This window comes from Meles meles, chromosome 1 (assembly GCF_922984935.1).
Source record: "Meles meles chromosome 1, mMelMel3.1 paternal haplotype, whole genome shotgun sequence".
In the NCBI taxonomy this organism is placed as follows: Eukaryota; Metazoa; Chordata; class Mammalia; order Carnivora; family Mustelidae; genus Meles; species Meles meles.
In genome coordinates, this window is record NC_060066.1 from 199,981,566 (window position 1) to 199,999,913 (window position 18,348).

At 50.1% G+C, this 18,348-nt stretch overlaps 1 protein-coding gene and 1 long non-coding RNA gene across 3 annotated transcripts in view; one reads left to right on the forward strand and one right to left on the reverse strand.

The window, feature by feature from the left end:
• The window catches only part of TCEA3 (transcription elongation factor A3), a 36,728-nt gene that overhangs the window by 13,629 nt on the left and 4,751 nt on the right, over positions 1–18,348 (forward strand). For both annotated transcript variants that reach the window (XM_046012438.1, XM_046012448.1), the window contains exons 6-8: positions 9,857–10,020; positions 10,186–10,242; positions 12,735–12,889. In XM_046012438.1, the coding sequence (XP_045868394.1) occupies positions 9,857–10,020; positions 10,186–10,242; positions 12,735–12,889 (376 nt within the window). The remainder of the gene's footprint in view (positions 1–9,856; positions 10,021–10,185; positions 10,243–12,734; positions 12,890–18,348) is intronic.
• On the reverse strand, positions 8–18,346 carry LOC123946745. Its single transcript, XR_006819648.1, has 3 exons — positions 17,625–18,346; positions 7,566–7,722; positions 8–1,639 (listed from the first exon to the last, which is right to left on the reverse strand). It is a non-coding gene; the product is annotated as an uncharacterized LOC123946745 (long non-coding RNA).

The following is an 18,348-nucleotide window of genomic DNA, read 5'->3' on the forward strand; positions in this document are numbered from 1 at the left end:
AGAAGCCACGGGCTTCTCCATCCCAGAGGTGCTGTTCAGTGTGTGTTCCCCTCTCTGCTTTCATGAAAACAGCCTGGGAGCAGAGGAAAGTAGAAAGCCTCCTATAGTATGTTCCTTGCAGACTCTAGGACCTACACCGGAGGATTGAATGGGACCTTGAATCAGAGGGATGGCTCCTTCACTGGGGTGGCTGACCAGTCACTATTGCCCCAACACTATCTAGGGAACATTCTCAAGGTCAAGTTGAACCCAGTGAGGACAGAGGTCTGGAGAACTTATCCCTGGAGTGGGATCTCTGCATTTTAGTTACCCGAAATAGCATAAGTCAGCAAGTTGTTTATTCATCAAATATTTATTGAGGGGCAACTATGTGCCAGGAAATGTTCTAGCTGCCAAGGATACACACAGCAATGAACAAAAGCAAAATCTCTGTGGTCATGAGGCCTATATTCTAACAAGGTGTGAGAGGCAATCCACAGAATAAATAAATCAGGCAATGATTTAGAAGGTGATGGGCATTGTGGAGACAACAGGGCAGAGTGAGGGGGTTGGGAAGGATGGTCATTTGAACAGCGACCTTTGAACAGTGTCTTTGAACAAACCTTTCAAAGAGAGGAAGGAATGAGCCATGCAGATCTCCGGATCATTCCAAGCCAGGACCCTGAGTGGCAGGGTCAGGAGGCGGTGACGTGGCCAGGGCTGGAGTGGAAAAGTGAGGCGGGAGAGCTGGAGGACGGAGTAGAACAGGAGCCCCACAAGGGAATTTATCAGAATGCCTTCGGCTGCTATGCTGAGAATGGGCCGTCAGGGCCAAGGGCAGGAGCAGAGCCCCGCCAGGAGGCTACTCAATAATTCAGGCAAGATATGACGGTGGATTTCCTGACAGGCTGGGGAGGGGTACCAGAGAATATCAAGAGTCAAGATGACTCCAAGACTTTTCTCTTGAGCGCTGGCAAGGACCGAATGGGGAAGATTGCATCTAACCCAGGCTGCAGCAGGTGATACAGAGCTGAGGTGGGGATGTGTTGGGTTTCAGGCGTGTCCTAGTCATTCAGATGGAGAAGTTGAAGGCACTTAGGGCAGACCAAGCTAGAATTCAGGAAAAATGTCTGGGCTAGAAATCTGAGTTTCAGACTCATTAGTATGGATCTAGCGTTTGAAGCCACGGACCTTGATGAGGTGGCTAAGGAGAGATTGTGACTGAAAGAGGGAGTGTGAGCTGTGGTCCAAGGGGAGGTCAGAGCAGGAGGAAGTGACATAGAGGTGGATCAAAGCTAGTGATTCATGACCGGGGGCCATATTGGATGCTGGGGCAACCAGGCTAGAATGGTAAACGTGTTGGCTTCCAGGAGACTATGTATGGAGCCGCACAGTTATTTTAGACCTACTGTACTAGTAAGACTACCACTGTAAAGAAAAGGGGCACAAAAATTAGGCTGTTTAAGGTTTTTGAAGATTAAACAGTCCTGGGATATTGATGGGGTGCTGTACTTTTATAGTCCAAAATGGCTGTCAGGTGCCTGCTGATGAGTGGCGGATCTGGGGAGGGCTGCAGCTTGGAGTTGGAGTCTGAGGCCACATCCTGCCTCTGAAGGGAAGAATTCTGTGGTCAGCTGGTGATGTCTTACATGAATGAGGCCTAAGAATGGAGGAACCAGTGGTTGTCAGTGGAGAGTCATTTAGAAGTTCGTAGAGGTATTTTTGGTCACAGTGATGACTGTGATGTGGGGTTATCTTAGTTCAGACTGCTGTAACGAAATATCGTGGACTTAAACAACAGACATTTATTCCTCACAGTTCTGGAAGATGGAAACGCCAAGGTATGAGCCAACTCAGTTCCCGATGATGGCCCTTTGCCTGGTTTGCAGATAGCCACCTTTTTGCTGTGTCTGCACAACACACACACGTGCACACACACACACACACACACACACACACACAGTGAGCTCTGGTCTCTTTTCTTCTCATAAGGCCAATAATCCCATCATGGGGCCCTCAAAGGCCTCACCTCCAAATTCTATCACATTGGGGGTTAGGACTTCAACATATGACTTTATGGAGGACACAAACATTCGGTCTGCGGTGGGAGAGAGGCAGGAGCAGGACAGCATTTACTAGGCAGGGGCCAGAGATGCTAAATGTCCTGGAACATGAAGGACAGACCTGCATAATGAAGGATTGTTCTATCCCAAAGGGAAACACTGACCACTAGTCCAGTTCTGGGTGTGATGTTATAAGAAAAACATTTCATGTTTGTGTAAGGATTTATACCTCCGTATTCCTTTCCTGACTTAGCCTTGTGACCTTGAAGTCTCCTGACTCCCTCCTGTAATGCATTCTTTTTCTGAAGGTCGGTCAAGCAGAATACGTTTGTCCTTAGAGCAGTTGTGCCCTTTCCTGCTGGTTCCATAGTGGGGGTGGGGAATCCAGAGAAATACAAGCAAGTCTTGTAAATCCACCTTATCTACTACCCACACTGTTTCCTGTGCACTCTCCCTCTCGATTTCTTCTTTCCCTCCCTCCCATCCATCCATCCATCCAATGAACACATTTGTTGAGCACCTCCTTGCAAACCTAATAGGCTCCAAGGACCAAGGTCATGTGCATACAGTGGGAGACTAGTGGAGACCATGGCAGACTGGAGGGTACCTCTCTGTCTCAAGTGGCCATGCAGTATCCAGCCCAGCTATTTGTTGCTTTGTGAAAATGCAGGCCCTGGGTACCGTGTCTTCCTATTTTTTAAGGAAAGCTGGACATCTAGATGTTCATATGAAACTCCCAATTTTATTTTTTTTTTTAAGATTTTACTTATTTGACAGACAGAGATCACAAGTAGGCAGAGAGGCAGGCAGAGAGAGAGGGGGAAGCAGGCTCCCCGCTGAGCAGGGAGCCCGATGCAGAGCTCGATCCCAGGACCCTGGGAACGTGACCTGACCCAAAGGCAGAAGCTTTAACCCATTGAGCCCCCCAGGTGCCCCTGAAACTCCCAATTTTAAATATGGATAATGTATTCATATTTTTCTGTAACACAGTAGGGCAAATAAAATACATTTGGAGCCCACCAGCTGCAGCCTCTAAGCCCAGGCAAAAGTGTCAACTCATGATCTCTGCCTTCATGTGGCAAATCACTGACATAGAGGCAGACAGCAAAATGCTTTTTGTTTTTGTTTTCCAAATGCTGTCTAAACAAAAAAAAATTTTGAACGTATAACATTCGATGGGCACATAGGAAGAGAGTCTCAATATGACTTGAGAAGTCAAAAAAGACTTCCTCCAAGACAATGTATTTGTGCTCAGAATTGAGAGATGAGAAGGAGTTCGGTGGACAAGCCAGGAGAGGGCCTGTCCAGCAGTGGGACTGGAAGGTGCAAAGCTGTAGTAATATGAGTGAGCGTGGTGCTCTGGGAACTGTAGCTGGGGCATCAGGGAGCAAACCCCACAGGGCACCCCTGTGACAGGGAGGAAGACTGCACCTTTACCGAGCCCGCTGTCTGGAATTGTTGACTTTTCACCCAGCAGCTGGGCTTGCCTATCGGTGTAGTAACTGCAATGTCCTCGAGGTGGCGCGCAGGAGCAGCAAGCGGGCCTCCAGGTGCCTCCGCTCCGACCTGGGGTGGAATTTTTCTAAGGGCTTGGTGATGTCAGATCACAGGCTGGGGGGCTGACGCTGGCGCTGGCACATCCGGGGAGCAGAAGGAAGCTGTTGATAAATCCGACGCCCCACCCCCAGCCCCGCCAGTGATGCCTTCCCTGCAGTTTGTCGCTGTTCCCAATCGTGTGCACTGAAAGCAAAATGAGGCTGGCTGCCTGAAATGCACCGAGACAGGAACGCCGGCCAGCCAGCCAGCCAGCTCCTAGCCAAGGGGAGGGACCAGGGCTGGAAGTGCCCTGCTGGGAAGGTGGGGGGAAAAAAAGCAACAAGCAGCCTAACCTAGCCTGGGTTGGGGACCCTGGAAAACTCTCTGCCTTGTAGAAACACAGTGAGATGAATTGAAAAGAATTTGGAAGCAGACAGATCTCGGATTGTGGTGTGGCTCTGCAATTTGCTGGTTGGATGACCTTGGACAAGTCAGTTCAGCTCTCTGAACCTCAGCCTACTGATCTGTAAGGCGGGGATAATTATGACCCCTTTCCAGGTCATTATGAGGATTAAATGAGATAACAAAATGCTTAATACTGTTCCCAACCCATATAAATGGTCAGTAAGTACATGATCCTTGGTAATAATACTCACACTTAATGTGGCAATCTAGGTAAGTTACCTAACCCTTCATTACTAGAATTCTCCTGGCTGCTCGAATCCTATCAGAAACTCTCTAAGATGGGTACTATTCTCATCCCCATTACTAGCCCAGGGTCACAGAGCTACAAAGTGGTGGTGTCAGGCCTTGAGCCTCGGAGTTCAGCTCTGGAGCAGCTTGGGTCCTTAATAAATATACCACCTTAGTGTAGGCATTCCCCAGATGAAAGCTGTCATATGTTATCATGTGTCCTTCCAAGCAACGTGTGCTCCAGGCTCCACTGTCAGGGCCCCACTGGAGAATCCTAGACATTGAGGATATGGTGATGGGGCATGTAGCTCAGTGAGGTCCAGCACCAGGAGGAGTCTGGGGCTCCATCACAGCTGGAGATGGGCTGGCCTGGGTGGTGGGAGTTGACAGACTTTGGCTCAGAGTGAGATCACTTTCTTAATCCCAGGGAGTAGGGTCTCTATCTTTCCAAAGAGGACCTGTCACTAACCCAGTTCAGCACTGTCTAGGCCTCCTGGATGTGCCTTTTATCTCTTTGTGGCCAAATTTCTCAACTCATCTTATATTCATGCGTTTAACAAAGACTCATCGAGTGTTGGCCCAGAATGCTATTCCAGGTGCTAGAAACAATGGTGAACCAGCCAAAGGGATTCCTATACTCTGGAACCTGTAATCTGGAGATGGAGGCAGGCAATGCTTAGAAACACACAAACAAGTTAATTCTAGACTTGGGTAAGTGCTATGAATGAAAGAAGTCAGGTCACGTGCTAGGGAGTTACAGGGCAGGGATAGGCTGCTTGACTGGGCTGGTTGGGGGAGGCCTCCCTGAGGATGTGATACTGGAGCCAAGACCTGACTGGTGGAAGAGGCCCAGTCATAAGAAAATCTGGAGGAAGAAGAGCCTTCCCGGAGGAGGGAGCAGCCAGTGCAAAGGCACTGTGGTGGGAGTAACAGGTGTATTTAAGGAAGAGAAAGAAGCAGTGCCATGGGGAAGCTTCCGTGAACTGAAGGGGGAGTGTGGCATCAGATTAGATCAGAGGGGAGGCAGAGGCCATTAGCGGGGCTGGGAGGCCATGGTGAAGAGTTAGACTTTATGCTGAAAATAACTGGAAGCCATTAGAGGGCCAGAAGCAGGGAGGGATGAGATCAGCTGTGATTTTTTGAAAGGGTTCCCCTAGCTTCTATGTGGCAAATGGATTGTAAGGGGGGCAAGAGGATGCCAGGAGACCAGCTTTGGGGCTATTATGGCTGTGTGGGTGACAGCCCAGTGGCTAGAACCAGGGCTGGGTGTGGGGAGATTCTCACTGATTGCAGGCAGCCCCTTAAGCTCTAGACTTTACACCCTTTCCAGTCCTCCCTCACCCACACCTTTCCCTACCACCGAAATCTGACTCCAGCAGAGAGCAGGCTGGAGCTCGGGTTCCCCAGCCCTGTGCCCTGCCGCCAGGCCGCTCACTTGTCAGGCAGGGTTGGGTCAAATCCAGGGTAAATTTATCTAGAACAGAAAGTTCCAAACTGCATTTTAAAAAATGAATAAAAGCTAGGAAATCTCTTTGGACAAAATTTTTCATAATTCAAAATATAAACCTTACAAGACCAGGCCTTCCCTCCCCAGCCCGCCTCAGTCCTTAGGCAGCACATAGGTACCTTTGAGGAATCTCAGGGTTCAAGAGAACACAAAAAAATTGTTTGTGGTGACGGAAGACATCCAAGCCAGGTCAAACCAAACAGCAAAGGCTGAGGAAAAACAAGGTCTCCAGCAGAATTTACATTGAAGAGTACCTAGCAGGATGTTGGATGTTGGATCTTGTCACCCCAGATTTTTAACAGCAGAAAGCTTGGGCTACTCAGTCAGCCTCACTCTCAGACACAACTCCTTGGACTTGAATTCTCAGAAGCCCAGGATCATCTTCCTGAGGGGAAGAAGTGCATCCATAGCTTCAGAGAGGTATGGTGCAGCTGCCCAGGCTGTGCACTGTACAACTCCAGAAGGTACCCAGCTGACAATATGAACAACACTCCCTGGAATTAAGAAATACAGCAGCCCTTTAGGACCTTCCACCAAGAACTCAGTGGGTTAAGACTCTGGAGTGGAAGAAGGGACCTTAATTTCTTCAACCCTCATGAATCAGTTTTTCTGAGGGAGGCCTAAGGACTGGCTGGCTGATCCTGATGTGTCACTGAAGGAGACGAAGGTGAAGGCATCTTGACACCTGGCCCCCACCCCAAGAGTTAGTGTAGAAGCAGCTCTGAAAGGGAGGGAGTTGTGGAACTATCACTCCATCCTCTCATCTGTGAAATGGGGCCAGGAACTTGCCACGGTCAGGGTTATGGAGAAGAAGAGGTAGCAAACAAGCAATAAAAGATGACTTTGGCTTTTACCTTTTTTTCACAAACCCCTTAACAAGTTCTGTCCTTTCTCTCTAACACCCTCAGCCTCACGCTCCAGGTGCCCTGAGCCCCTTAACACTGCCTATGCAAAACATGGGTTTCACGCTTCTGTGCATTTCTGCCATGAATGCATCTTCCCGTCCGCTCCTCCGGTGGCCAACTCCTCCCTCCCATCCCTTGTGGAACTTGAACTGAGTTGCACTGCAGTGTGGGACCTCTTTGAGCTTTCTTAGGCTGCGTGGTTACTAAGGGCTAGAGCATTGTGATACTGATCCGCACAGGTCACCAACAGGATGCTGGCGGATGCCTCTCTCCTTGCCCAGCACTCTCATTGCAAGGACTCAAAAGGGACCAACAACAGTCCAAGCTTCAGCCTAGTTCTTTTGGTTGCATGTACAGTACTTCCTTCTTTTTTTTTTTTAAGCATTTTTATCGTGATAAAATATATATAACAAAATGTGCGTTCCAACCTTTTTTTCAGCATAAGAAAAAAGATATTTTATCATTTTGAATGCATTAAGATTTGCCAAATATATAAAAACAGATTACTTATCATTGCATATGTCAAGCTGTGTGGTTATTCTTACTCCATGAACTTCCTGGATGGATTTTTTTTCAAAGATTCCTAGATGGATTTTTTTTATTGGTTCAAAATATACATAACATAAAATTTAGCCATTTTAACCATTTTTAAGTGTATCGTGGTGGCATTAAGTACATTCACATTGTGGTACAACCCCACCACCATCCCATCTCCAGAACTTTCTCATCCTCCCAAACTGAAACCTGACCCCACTTCCCCCTTCCTCCAGCCCCGACAACCACCATCCTACTTCCTGTCTCTGTGGATGTAACGATTCCAGGTACTTTGTGTGAGTGAATCACACAATGTCTGTCCTTTTGTGTCTGGCCCATTTCACCCACCATGTCTTCCGTTCATGGCATCCATGTTGCAGCGTATCTCAGGATTCCGTTCCTTTCTGTGGCTGGATGGTTGTCCACTGTATTCCATACCGCATTCCGTGTATCCATTCATTTCTCTCTGGACACACGGGTTGCTTCCACCTTTGCTGGGAGCCCCCTGAGAACAGGAACACAGGAAGCCCGTCTGAGCCATTAGCTTAGAGTGACCACTCGTGATTATCAAATTTTTTTTTTAAAGAAAAAAACCAAAGAGTTTCTCATTACGGAAGTAGATATACTCTTCAGGGAAGATATAGAAAATCTGGATAAGCAAAGATGAGATTGAAATCTACTGTAACTCCACCTCAAAGAGATAATGAATAATTACTAATTATTATGATCAATGATTAATTATATAATTAGTAATAATAATTATTATTGCTCTTAACAAGGTGTTGCTGTCTGAATGTTTCTATGTTGAAGCCCCTAGCCGCAAAGTGACTGCATTGGGAGATAGACCCTTTATGGGGGTAATGAAGACTAAATGAGGTCATGAAGGCAGAGCCCTGACCGAATAGGATGAGTGTCCTTATGAGAGACACCGGAGAGTTTGCTCACTCTCTGCCACGCGAGGACCTAGCAAGAAGGTGGTTGTGGGAGGTGCCTGGGTGGCTCAGTGGGTTAAGCCGCTGCCTGCGGCTCAGGTCATGATCTCGGGGTCCTGGGATCGAGTCCCACATCGGGCTCTCTGCTCAGCAGGGAGCCTGCTTCCCTCTCTCTCTCTCTGCCTGCCTCTCTGCCTACTTGTGATCTCTCTCTGTCAAATAAATAAATAAATTCTTTTAAAAAAAAAAGAAGGTGGTTGTGGGATGCCTGGGTGGCTCAGTCAGTTAAGCCACTGCCTTCAACTCAGGTCACGATCCCAGGGTCCTGTCTACAAGCCAGGAAGTGAGCTCTGTCCAGCACCTTGATCTCAGACTTCCCAGTCTCCAGATCTGTGGGAACTTTCTATGGTACAAACCACCCAGTCTTTGGTATTTTGTTATAGCAGCCCATACTAAGACGCAAAGTTATCCTGCCAGTCATCTGTACATACATGTATGTATACTTGTGGGTTTTTAAGCCCAAACCAAAATGAAATCATTCTTTTTTTTTTTTTTAAAGATGTTACTTATTTGTCAGAGAGAAACAGAGCATAAGCAGGGGGAGCGGCAGGAAGAGGGAGAAGCAGGCTCCCCAGGGATCCCAATGCAGAACCCAGAATCAGGACCTGAGCCAAAGGCAGACGCTTAACCAACAGTCACCCAGAAGTCCTCAAAATGAGAGACTTCTTAGGCAGTCTATCTTGGGAGTTAAGAGTAGACTTTGGGGGCGCCTGGGTGGCTCAGTGGTTTAAGCCGCTGCCTTCGGCTCAGGTCATGATCTCGGGGTCCTGGGATCGAGTCCCGCGTCGGGCTCTCTGCTCGGCAGGGAGCCTGCTTCCCTCTCACTCTCTCTGCCTGCCTCTCTGCCTACTTGTGATCTCTCTCTGTCAAATAAATAAATAAAATCTTAAAAAAAAAAAAGAGTAGACTTTGGACTCAGACAGACCTGAGTTCAGGTCTCAGTGGTGTAATTCTGCTTCCTCATCTGCAAATGAGGATGAGGACAGTATCTACTACCTAGGACCGCTGTGAAGATTCAATGAGAAAATGTTCCTGCCATGCCTGGCACCAGGTAAAAGCCAGCCCACCTCAGCGGTGGTAAATTCACCCATCACTAGACTGTCAGCTCCTTGAGGATTGGAGCTTTGCTGAGTTTTCCGCTTTACCCCTTGTTCTTAGCACTGGACCTGCAGAATAAGGGCCTACAAAGCATTCACTGAATGAATGAGTAAATGGTCCAGTGAGAAGACAGAGAGAGCTGTTAGCACGGTGTCTAACGGATCGTAGTGTGGTTTCACGTGGTGTTACAGCATTCTGTAACCTGCAGAGCAGAGCGCTTGGTTAAGAGTCTGGGCACCTGAGTTCAATGCTCGGGTTTCAGTTCTGGCTTCCACTTGTGTGACCCAAGTCAAGTTATTATGAATGTGACTAGCTCTACGATTCACTTTCGAATGCAACTCTAACGGGGATGTAAGAAGAGAAGCAGCCTCGTGGGGTTGTCATGAGGATTAAATGAGATGATCTATGTCAAGCCCCTAAAAATAGCACCTACCTCACCATGTTGTGTGAGGATTAAGGGAGATCACCCATGAAAACGTCCAGAATGGGGCTCAGGGAAAGCTTTATCCACTTAATGTCCAAATGTCTATTACTGTTTGTCATCCTCAGATCAAACAGCAGCAAATCAAAAGCAGAGACCCCCAAAACACCCAGCAGCCCCCTGACCCCCACCTTCGCCCCCTCTGTCTGCCTCCTGGCACCGTGCTATCTCACGGGGGACTCTGTGCGGGACAAGTGTGTGGAGATGCTCTCAGCAGCCTTGAAGGCGGAAGGTGAGAGGGCCTGGGCTGGGGGCGGGGGAGGGAAGGGCTTCTAGAAGGCGGATGGGATGCGGTCTTTCTCAGGAGTGGCACAGGACACTCCAGTCTCCGGTACAGGCAGGCTCCACTGCCAAGGTCATGTCTGGCTGACGCCTGTGCTTCCCGAATCTCTTCCAGATGATTACAAGGACTATGGAGTCAACTGTGACAAGATGGCGTCGGAAATCGAAGATCATATCCTTGAGTTGTGCCAGGGCTGTGGGTGCCCGGACTGTCCAGCAGCAGAGTGTCCCAAGTGCAAGGGACCTGGGACGGTGAGGGGGAGGGGAAGGGGCTCTGGGGACAACCCCTATTCTTCCTCTGAACCTGGGTTCTTAATTCTAGCTAACATTTATTAAGACTTGCACCCGCCAGCCTTTTGCTAAGCTGTTCATGAGCAGCACCTCGTTCAAGGTTGAGAACAGTCCCATTTTACAAGGGAGGTAAACAGCCTCAGAGAGGTCACTCGCCAAAGCTCATACAGCTCATAGTCGTGGTAGAGTTGGGATTTGAACCCAGAAAGCATGACTCTAGAGATCGAGAGCTCAACCGCCGTGCTAGACAGGCCGTGTCGTCAGGTGGCTCGATTGCAGTGTCAAGTATCAGAATGGACAGGGAGGACAGCATTCCTCATGCTCAGCCTTCTCCCTTGTCTCTCCCCTGAAGATCAATTCCCTGCTGGGTACCAGGCCCTGTGACAAGCAGCCAGCACTTCCTGCTCTGTCACCTCTCACAGTCTCTATGAGACAGGGGCTGTTGCTCCCATTTTACAGGTCAGGAAACTGAGGCTCAGAACGACTGGGTGTCACAGGTTGACTGAAAACTTTGGCCTTTGGATTCCATGTCCTGAGTTCTTTCCGTATGACCCATTCTCCTACTCTTTGAAAGGGGGCTGTGCAGACAGAGGAGGTGACCCCCCCAAGTCATGTGGGCCCATTGCACCAAAAGATTGTTGTTTGGGGGAAGGAACTCCCTCTCGGCATATGAAAGAGGTGTAGAGGGAGGGGACAGGATCCCCAGGGGAGAGGGGTTCTGAGAGTCTCAGTGAGGTGTGAGTGACCCTTTTAAACCTCCTGGGCTACCTAGGGAGCTCTTTCGGGTCTGTTGGGGAGGGTCCCTGCTCTGTCTGGTCTGACCTTCTCCCCTGCTGCCACCTCCTGTGTGAGGCCCACCTGGATATCCTCCCTGCACACTTCCTGGGACTTCCCCTCCACTGTCCTTTAATTATGAACCAGCACGTCTTGGGCTATGGAACTCCTCACCAAATACGTTTTCATCAATCCCAGCGATTCAGGAACACAGAGCAAAACTCTGAGCTTCATCTTTATTCTCTCCAAGCAATCGCCCATCCCTCCAAACAGGTCCCTTCAACCTTCAAGCCCAGCTGGAAACAAAGGCTGGTGGTCTGGTACCTCATTCCACTCCCAGCCTGTCTTCCTTCCCTTCCTCCATCAAGCCCTTTATCTCTTTGTTCTTAGAAGGTGGGAGACAAGGGGGAGGATGAGTTCTAGGGGCTTGAATGCTCTGGGTCCCCAAAAGATCTGTTCTGTTTGGAGAGACCTCGCAGTAACGTGGCAGCCAGAAGGCTGCGCTCCTTGGAAGGGGTCAGTGACCCCCGGGCCTGGGCTCCACCTTGTCCTGGTCAAGGCCACTTCCTGCCTGGCGAGGGGAGAGTGGAGAGTGCATTACCGGCCGACTTCCCACCCTGTCTCTGCCGGGAATTTGCCCTGTGACCTTGAGCACGGCTGCATCCTTCCTAAGCCTCAGCTTCCTTGTCTGTTCATGAGAAGTAACTCTGACCAGCAATTCCCAAAGTGGGTTCCGTGGCATGATAATAGGTATTCCTAGGGGAAAGGCGCCGGGGGAGGTGGTTCTATGCTCGAATATGTTGGGGACACAATTGAACAAAATGATGTCTTTCTTGCAGTACCTCTCAGGCTTCAACATGAGGATCCTCGTCTTCTGTTTTCCTCTGATAGCTGGACTCCCACCTTTCAGTGGTCCTTCGAAACTGGAGTTGTCTTCATCTCTGTTCTCATCTTCACAGCCCTTAAGTGTTGAGCCCTCAATGTCCCAGACCCTAGGCTAGTGGATCACGCAGTGTAGCTTGCTAAATCCTTGTAATAGCCCGATATTTTATAAATAAGGAAATCTAGGGCACCTGGGTGGCTCAGTTGTTAAGCGTCTGCCTTCGGCTCAGGTCATGATCCCAGGGTCCTGGGATCGAGCCCCGCATCGGGCTCTCTGCTTGGCAGGAAAGTCTGCTTCTCCCTCTCCCCTGCTTGTGCTCCCTGTCTCATTGTGTCTTTCTTTGTCAAGTAAATAAATTAAATCTTAATAAATAAATAAGGATATTGAGGCACAGAGAAGTCACGTGACTCACCAGAGTCCCACAAAAAACTCAGACAAACCCCCGATGCCCTTCCCTGGGAGCCCTGACACAACAGTGCTCATTAAGGTCTGATCTCACTGGGGAGGCCGTTGCCCGTCCCTGATGCATTGGTGACCCCAAATGCCTGAGCGAAATCCCCACTCCGGGGGTCAGCAGCCACGTAGGTTCCCAACCCCTGTACAAGTCCAAGGAGAGGAACAGAAGGTCCTGGGGCTCTTTGGGCTTTGGGGAGTGGCTCTCCATCTTTCTGTGCCCCTCCACGAGTGGCTCGCTGATCCTTGACATATCTGGTCACATATCTACCAGGAGCTGAAGAGCACAGACATGAAGTACCGGAACCGGGTACGCAGCCGGATCAGCAACCTCAAGGACCCCAGGAACCCCAGCCTGAGGAGGAACGTGCTCAGCGGGGCCATCTCTGCTGGACTCATTGCCAAGATGACGGCGGAGGTGAGAGTGGGGCTGGGACCCCTGCCTGGCGGGGTGGGAGGCCAGGCCCCTCCGGCTTTGCCCACCTCTGTGCCTTGTGACTCAGTGGAGATGACCCAGACCCTCTCCAACTCCCCCTCCCTCTCCGACTCCCCATCCCTCCAGGCTTCAGGACCATCAGGATAGTGAACACAGCTAGTATGACTTAAGCATGGTGCTAAGTGCCTTAGGCTCATTGTCCAGCTGTATCTTCACAGCATCTGAGGTCGAAGTGTTTAGTATCCCCATTTTACAGGTGAGGATACTGAGGCTCGGAAGGGTTCACTGGTTTGCCCATGCACCCAGCTAGAAGACATCAAAACCAGGGGTGCGTTTGGCTCAGTCCGTGGAGCGTGTGACTCTTCATCTCAAGGGTTCTTCTAAGTGCAAGCCCCACGTTGGGTGTAGAGATTACTTTTAAAAAAGATAAATCTTTAAAAAAAGAAAAGAAAAGAAAATGTCGAAGCTGCAAAGCAAACTCTTGGGCCCCACAACACCCACTCTTTACTGCTTGGTCATCTGCCTCCCTCTTCTGCCTTGTGTAATCCTGGGTCCAAGCAGAGGAGCAGTCCCTGTCTCTGTGGAACATAGTCCCTGCTGGGGAGACAGATACATTTGCAACTGTGTACAATTCAGAGGTAGTGAGTGCCACGATCGAGCCACCCCGGGAACTTAGAGCAGGGAAGGATTGACCCAGCTTGAAGGAGTCAGTAAGGGAAGGAAAAGGGAACAGCCTGTCTGAGGAAGTAAATGCAGTGGTTACAAGCTTCAGAACTGTGCCAGACTGCATGGGTTTGAATTCTGCCCTTCTCACTTAGCTCTGTGCTCTTGGACAAGTGACTTAACCTCTCCAGGCCTCAGTTTTCTCATCTGTAAAACAGGGAGAATAATAATAACTAATATGGGACGCCTGGGTGGCTCCGCGAGTTAAGTGTCTGACTCTTGGTCTCAGCTCAGATCTCAGTCTCAGGGTTGACTTCATGCCCTTACTTTAAAAAAATAATAATAATAGGGGTGCCTGGGTGGCTCAGTGGGTTAAAGCCTCTGCCTTCGGCTCAGGTCATGATCCCAGGGTCCTGGGATTGAGCCCCGCATCGGGCTCTCTGCTCAGCAGGGAGCCTGCTTCCTCCTCTCTCTTTGCCTGCCTCTCTGCCTACTTGTGATCTCTGTCTGTCAAATAAATAAATAAAATCTTTTTAAAAATAATAATAATAGCTATCTTGTGAAAGATTGAGTGAGTTAATACATATGAGTGTTTAGGTTAATATAATAGTAGGTAAAGCCCTCCCCAGAATTCTTATATGATAGACTCAGTGACTGACCATTTCATGTAACCCTGAGCACCATGCTGTGAAAGAGGAAATCTTTATCCCCATTTTATAGATGAGAAAAACTGAAGCCTCACACAACTGGTAAGTGATAGGTGAGGATTCAAACCCAGATCGAATTTCAGAGCCCACATCTTGGAAACACCTTTTGAACACCCTCAGGTCTGAGTGGCTTTTGGTTGCCTGGGCTGATCCAGGGGATTCCGGATGAGCTCCGCCAAGTCAGAGTGGCCCAGACAAGGGGAGGGGCAGGGCGTTGGGATCCTGGAGTCTGGCTGTGCCTCAGGACGTCTGGGAACTCTGATGCTGTTGGCAAGTGTGTGCCTGTGTGTGTTTGTGGTATGTGTGGTGGGTGTGTGTCATGTGTAGTGTGTGTGGTGTGTGGAATGTACTTGGTATTGTGTGTGTGTGTGTGTGTGTGTGTGTGGTGAGATGATGTAGTGGCTCTCTATATTAATTTCTCTCTTCACTGCTTTCCTCAAATACCCAAAACAAGAGCAAGCCCTGGTTTTAGCATCAAATGGGGGAACTTGGCACAGGTGGACCAGGGTTCTCTTTTGGCTTAATTTAGAATAACTGGTCTTGGGCACCTGGGGGGCTCAGTGGATTAAGCACCTGCCTTCCACTCAGGTTGTGATCTCAGGGTCCTGGGATCGAGCCCTATTTCTATGCGTGTGCCTTGTAGGAATGCTATCAAGACATTATTCCAAGCAATCCAAGGCATGGGGAGACCAGACCCAGGAGAACCAAGAGCAAGGTATAGACACAGGTTCGAGCCAAACCCAGCAAGTTCCCATAAGCTAGAGGTCAGAATGGAGCGGAGTGTCTGCACTAAGACAAAGACAGGCCCCAGACATCCCAGCAAAGTAACTGGCGAAGCCCGACATGCAGGTTCCACACGAGGACTGTTCACTAGGACAGAGCAAGAGAATCAGGTGGTCAACCCATGGCCAAGAAGAGTCTGACCAGACCCAGAGGAGCGAGCCAAGAACCTAGCAGGCCTTCCATGGGGCCAGGCACCAAGGACCCTACCGTCTGCCCGCTGTCCAGGCATCAAATGAGAGGAGATCTTCACCCTGGGTCCTCTTTGGTCCCAGGCAGGAAGCTTCTGTAAGAAATATAAGACCAGGAGCACCTGGTGGCTCAGTGGGTTAAGCCGCTGCCTTCGGCTCAGGTCATGATCTCAGGGTCCTGGGATCGAGTTCCGCATCAGGCTCTCTGCTTGGCAGGGAGCCTGCTTCCTCCTCTCTCTCTGCCTAGTTGTGATCTCTCTCTCCATCAAATAAATAAATGAAAAATCTTAAAAAAAAAAAAAAAGGAAAGAAATATAAGACCAGGGGCGCCTGGGTGGCTCAGTCGGTTAAGTTCTGCCTTCAGCTCAGGTCATGATCCCGGTGTCTTGGGATCAACCCCCAGGTCTAGCTCCCTGCTCAGCAGGGAATCTCCTTCTCCCTCTCCCTCGTTTGTGCTTGCTCGCGCGCGCTCTCTCTCTCTCTCACTCCCGCTCTCAAATAATTAAAATCTTTTAAAATTTTTTTTAAAAAAGAAATATAAGACCATTTTTGATCCAGTAAGAATAATAACAGCTTGGGGTTGGACAGCCTGCTATGTTTTGGCTCAGGAGACAGGAGCGGCCATCAGGGAGAGCCTGGGAGAGCGGACGCCCTTGTACGTGGGTGCCCCTCTCTATATCCCATGTCTCCCTCTTTCCTCCCTCAGTCTTCTTTCCCTCTTCTCCTCTCTACCCAGTAGCATCCCGGCATGGAGTCAATTCCGAGATGCTCTTTAGGGCCATTGAGTGGCTATACCCTCGGCCCCATGAGGAGGGGGCTTCTGTCTGTGCGCCACTCACCCCGGGACTGAGACCCGTGCCTGGCACGTCATAGCTGCGCAGCTCCTACTCATGGGGTTCACCTTCGGGGTTCCTCCTGTCAAGATGCGTACACAGAGGGCCAGTGTCCTCTCCCGCTCTATCCCCGTCCTCATGCCCCAGCTTATTACAGTGCTGTACTAAACTACTGCGCTGTGTTTGCTCCATGTGTCTTTGACATGGCCTCCTCCATAAGGCAGCACGGAGACAGGTAAATGGATTGGTGAGCGTGTGTTTTTCTGCTCTGTTTCATAGCTGGTACACAAGACCCCCTTTCCACCATCTGACCCCCCGCCACATCTCCCAGCTTGAACACACCCCCAAACACCCTTCCCCCTGTGTGTTATTCTTGGCTGATCTTTTGTGTCTACTATTCTTTCTCTAGAACTGCTGTTTCCCTTGGGAACTCCTGCTTATCTTTCAAGACTAGTTAAGGTGTCAGTTTCTTCAACAAGCCTCCCTGCCCCGGAGCAGTTAGGCACCCTGCCCTGGGCTTCCCCCTATGCTGTGTGTACCTCCGCCTTAAGGACCTGCTCTGCTATCTCGCAATCCTGGCTCTCTACCTGGCTACTCTACCAGATTAGCATTGCCTGGGGGCAGGTGGCCCATCTGCATATCTGAATCCTTCAGACTCGGAAGCAGCAGTCCGGCAGTCCAGTAGTCAGGGCCTGCCGTCCAGCTCAAGAGAGGTGGTCCCTGTGTGGCTATTCCTAGCTCTGCACTCAGTTACCCCATATGAGTAGCTTGAAATTGGCCATGGAAGGAGCATTTACACTATGGAAATTAGTGACGGGGACAAATCAAGCTCCCCTAAGGCCGAGGCCCGTTCGCCAGTTTGCAAATGCATTGGGGGCATTGAATAAATTGACATCTAGTAAATTGACGCTTTGAATGAATGAATGCCTTAGGTTCTGGATTTCCCCCCAAATGAAAGTCAGCTGCCTTTTTTCCCCCCAAGATTCTATTTATTTATTTGACAGACAGAGATCGCAAGTAGGCAGAGAGGCAGGCAGAGAGAGAGGAGGAAGCAGGCTTCCTGCTGAGCAGAGAGCCCAATGCAGGACTCGATCCTAGGACCCTGGGATCATGACCTGAGCCGAAGGCAGAGGCTTTAACCCACTGAGCCACCCAGGCACCCCAGTTAGCTGCTTTTTGCTTACATGGCCCCAGGTTGACTTGTTTTTCTGTACACCCCTGCCCACAGTTAGGACCTAGTCCTTGAACTGAATATGGTTGGACTTATACATTGGCAAGGACCAGAAAAACTTAAGGGCACTAGTAAAATTCCCCAGGCCTGCCCTTAGGATTTTGCATTCGGAGGTCTGTGCATTTCATCTGGAAGCCAAGCGGTGACAAAGCCGCGCTCGGCACACTGCAGTCTCCGGCCTTTGCGCCCGAACTGTTCTTCCACGGTTTAAGGAGTCGGGAAGAGATCGTGGCAGTGGAAATGTTTACCCCGCACCAGGTTCTCATTTGAACGTCAGCTCCGGCCATCCTCCCTTCCCCAAACCAACCTCACCTAGAGCTTTCTCCGGTTTGAGTGTCCCCTCGTCTGCTGTCCTCTGGCAGGGGCGAAAAGGGGAGTCAGGTGGCCAGGGAGATGGATGAAGGTAGGACCTGGATAAGGCAGATAATGGGTGTCTGCGGTGAGTGGACGGGAGACGGGAGACTGTTCCATAGGAGCTTGAAGAGAAAGATGTTCTGTGACGCAGGGAAGCAGTTAGCTGTGTGAACCCAGGAGCTTCAGGTCCCACGGGGGTCAGGGCAGCCGCAGCAAGTCAAGGTTCCCAGCAGGCAGAATGGACTAGGCTGTGATTGCAGTTTGGACAGACACTGGGTTAAGGCCAGACCGGAAAGATAAGGGGAACAGCACAGATCAGGGGGTCACGATCCAGGCAACTCAAGCAGGAAGGCTCAGGCAGGTACCTAAGGCCCTGGCAAGGGGCGTGAGCACCAGATCTGAAGAAATGTACACAAGCTCTTGACCCTGGGGCGGAAGCTGTTTGCCTTCTGCTCTCCCACACACGCCCTCCTGCTCTGGGCCCAGTCGGAGCCTACAGATTTGCCTTCCCACCCAAAGCAGGATGCGGACTATCTGGGTACAGCCTTTTCCAAGCTGGGGCGAGGCCAGGAGTCCAGGCCTCCCTCCAGCTCCTTGTCCTCAAACCAGCATGTTCCCCTCTCTTCTGTTCAGGCTCTCTAGAAACCAGGTGAGGGGGGGGGGGGCAGGGTCCCTGGGACTC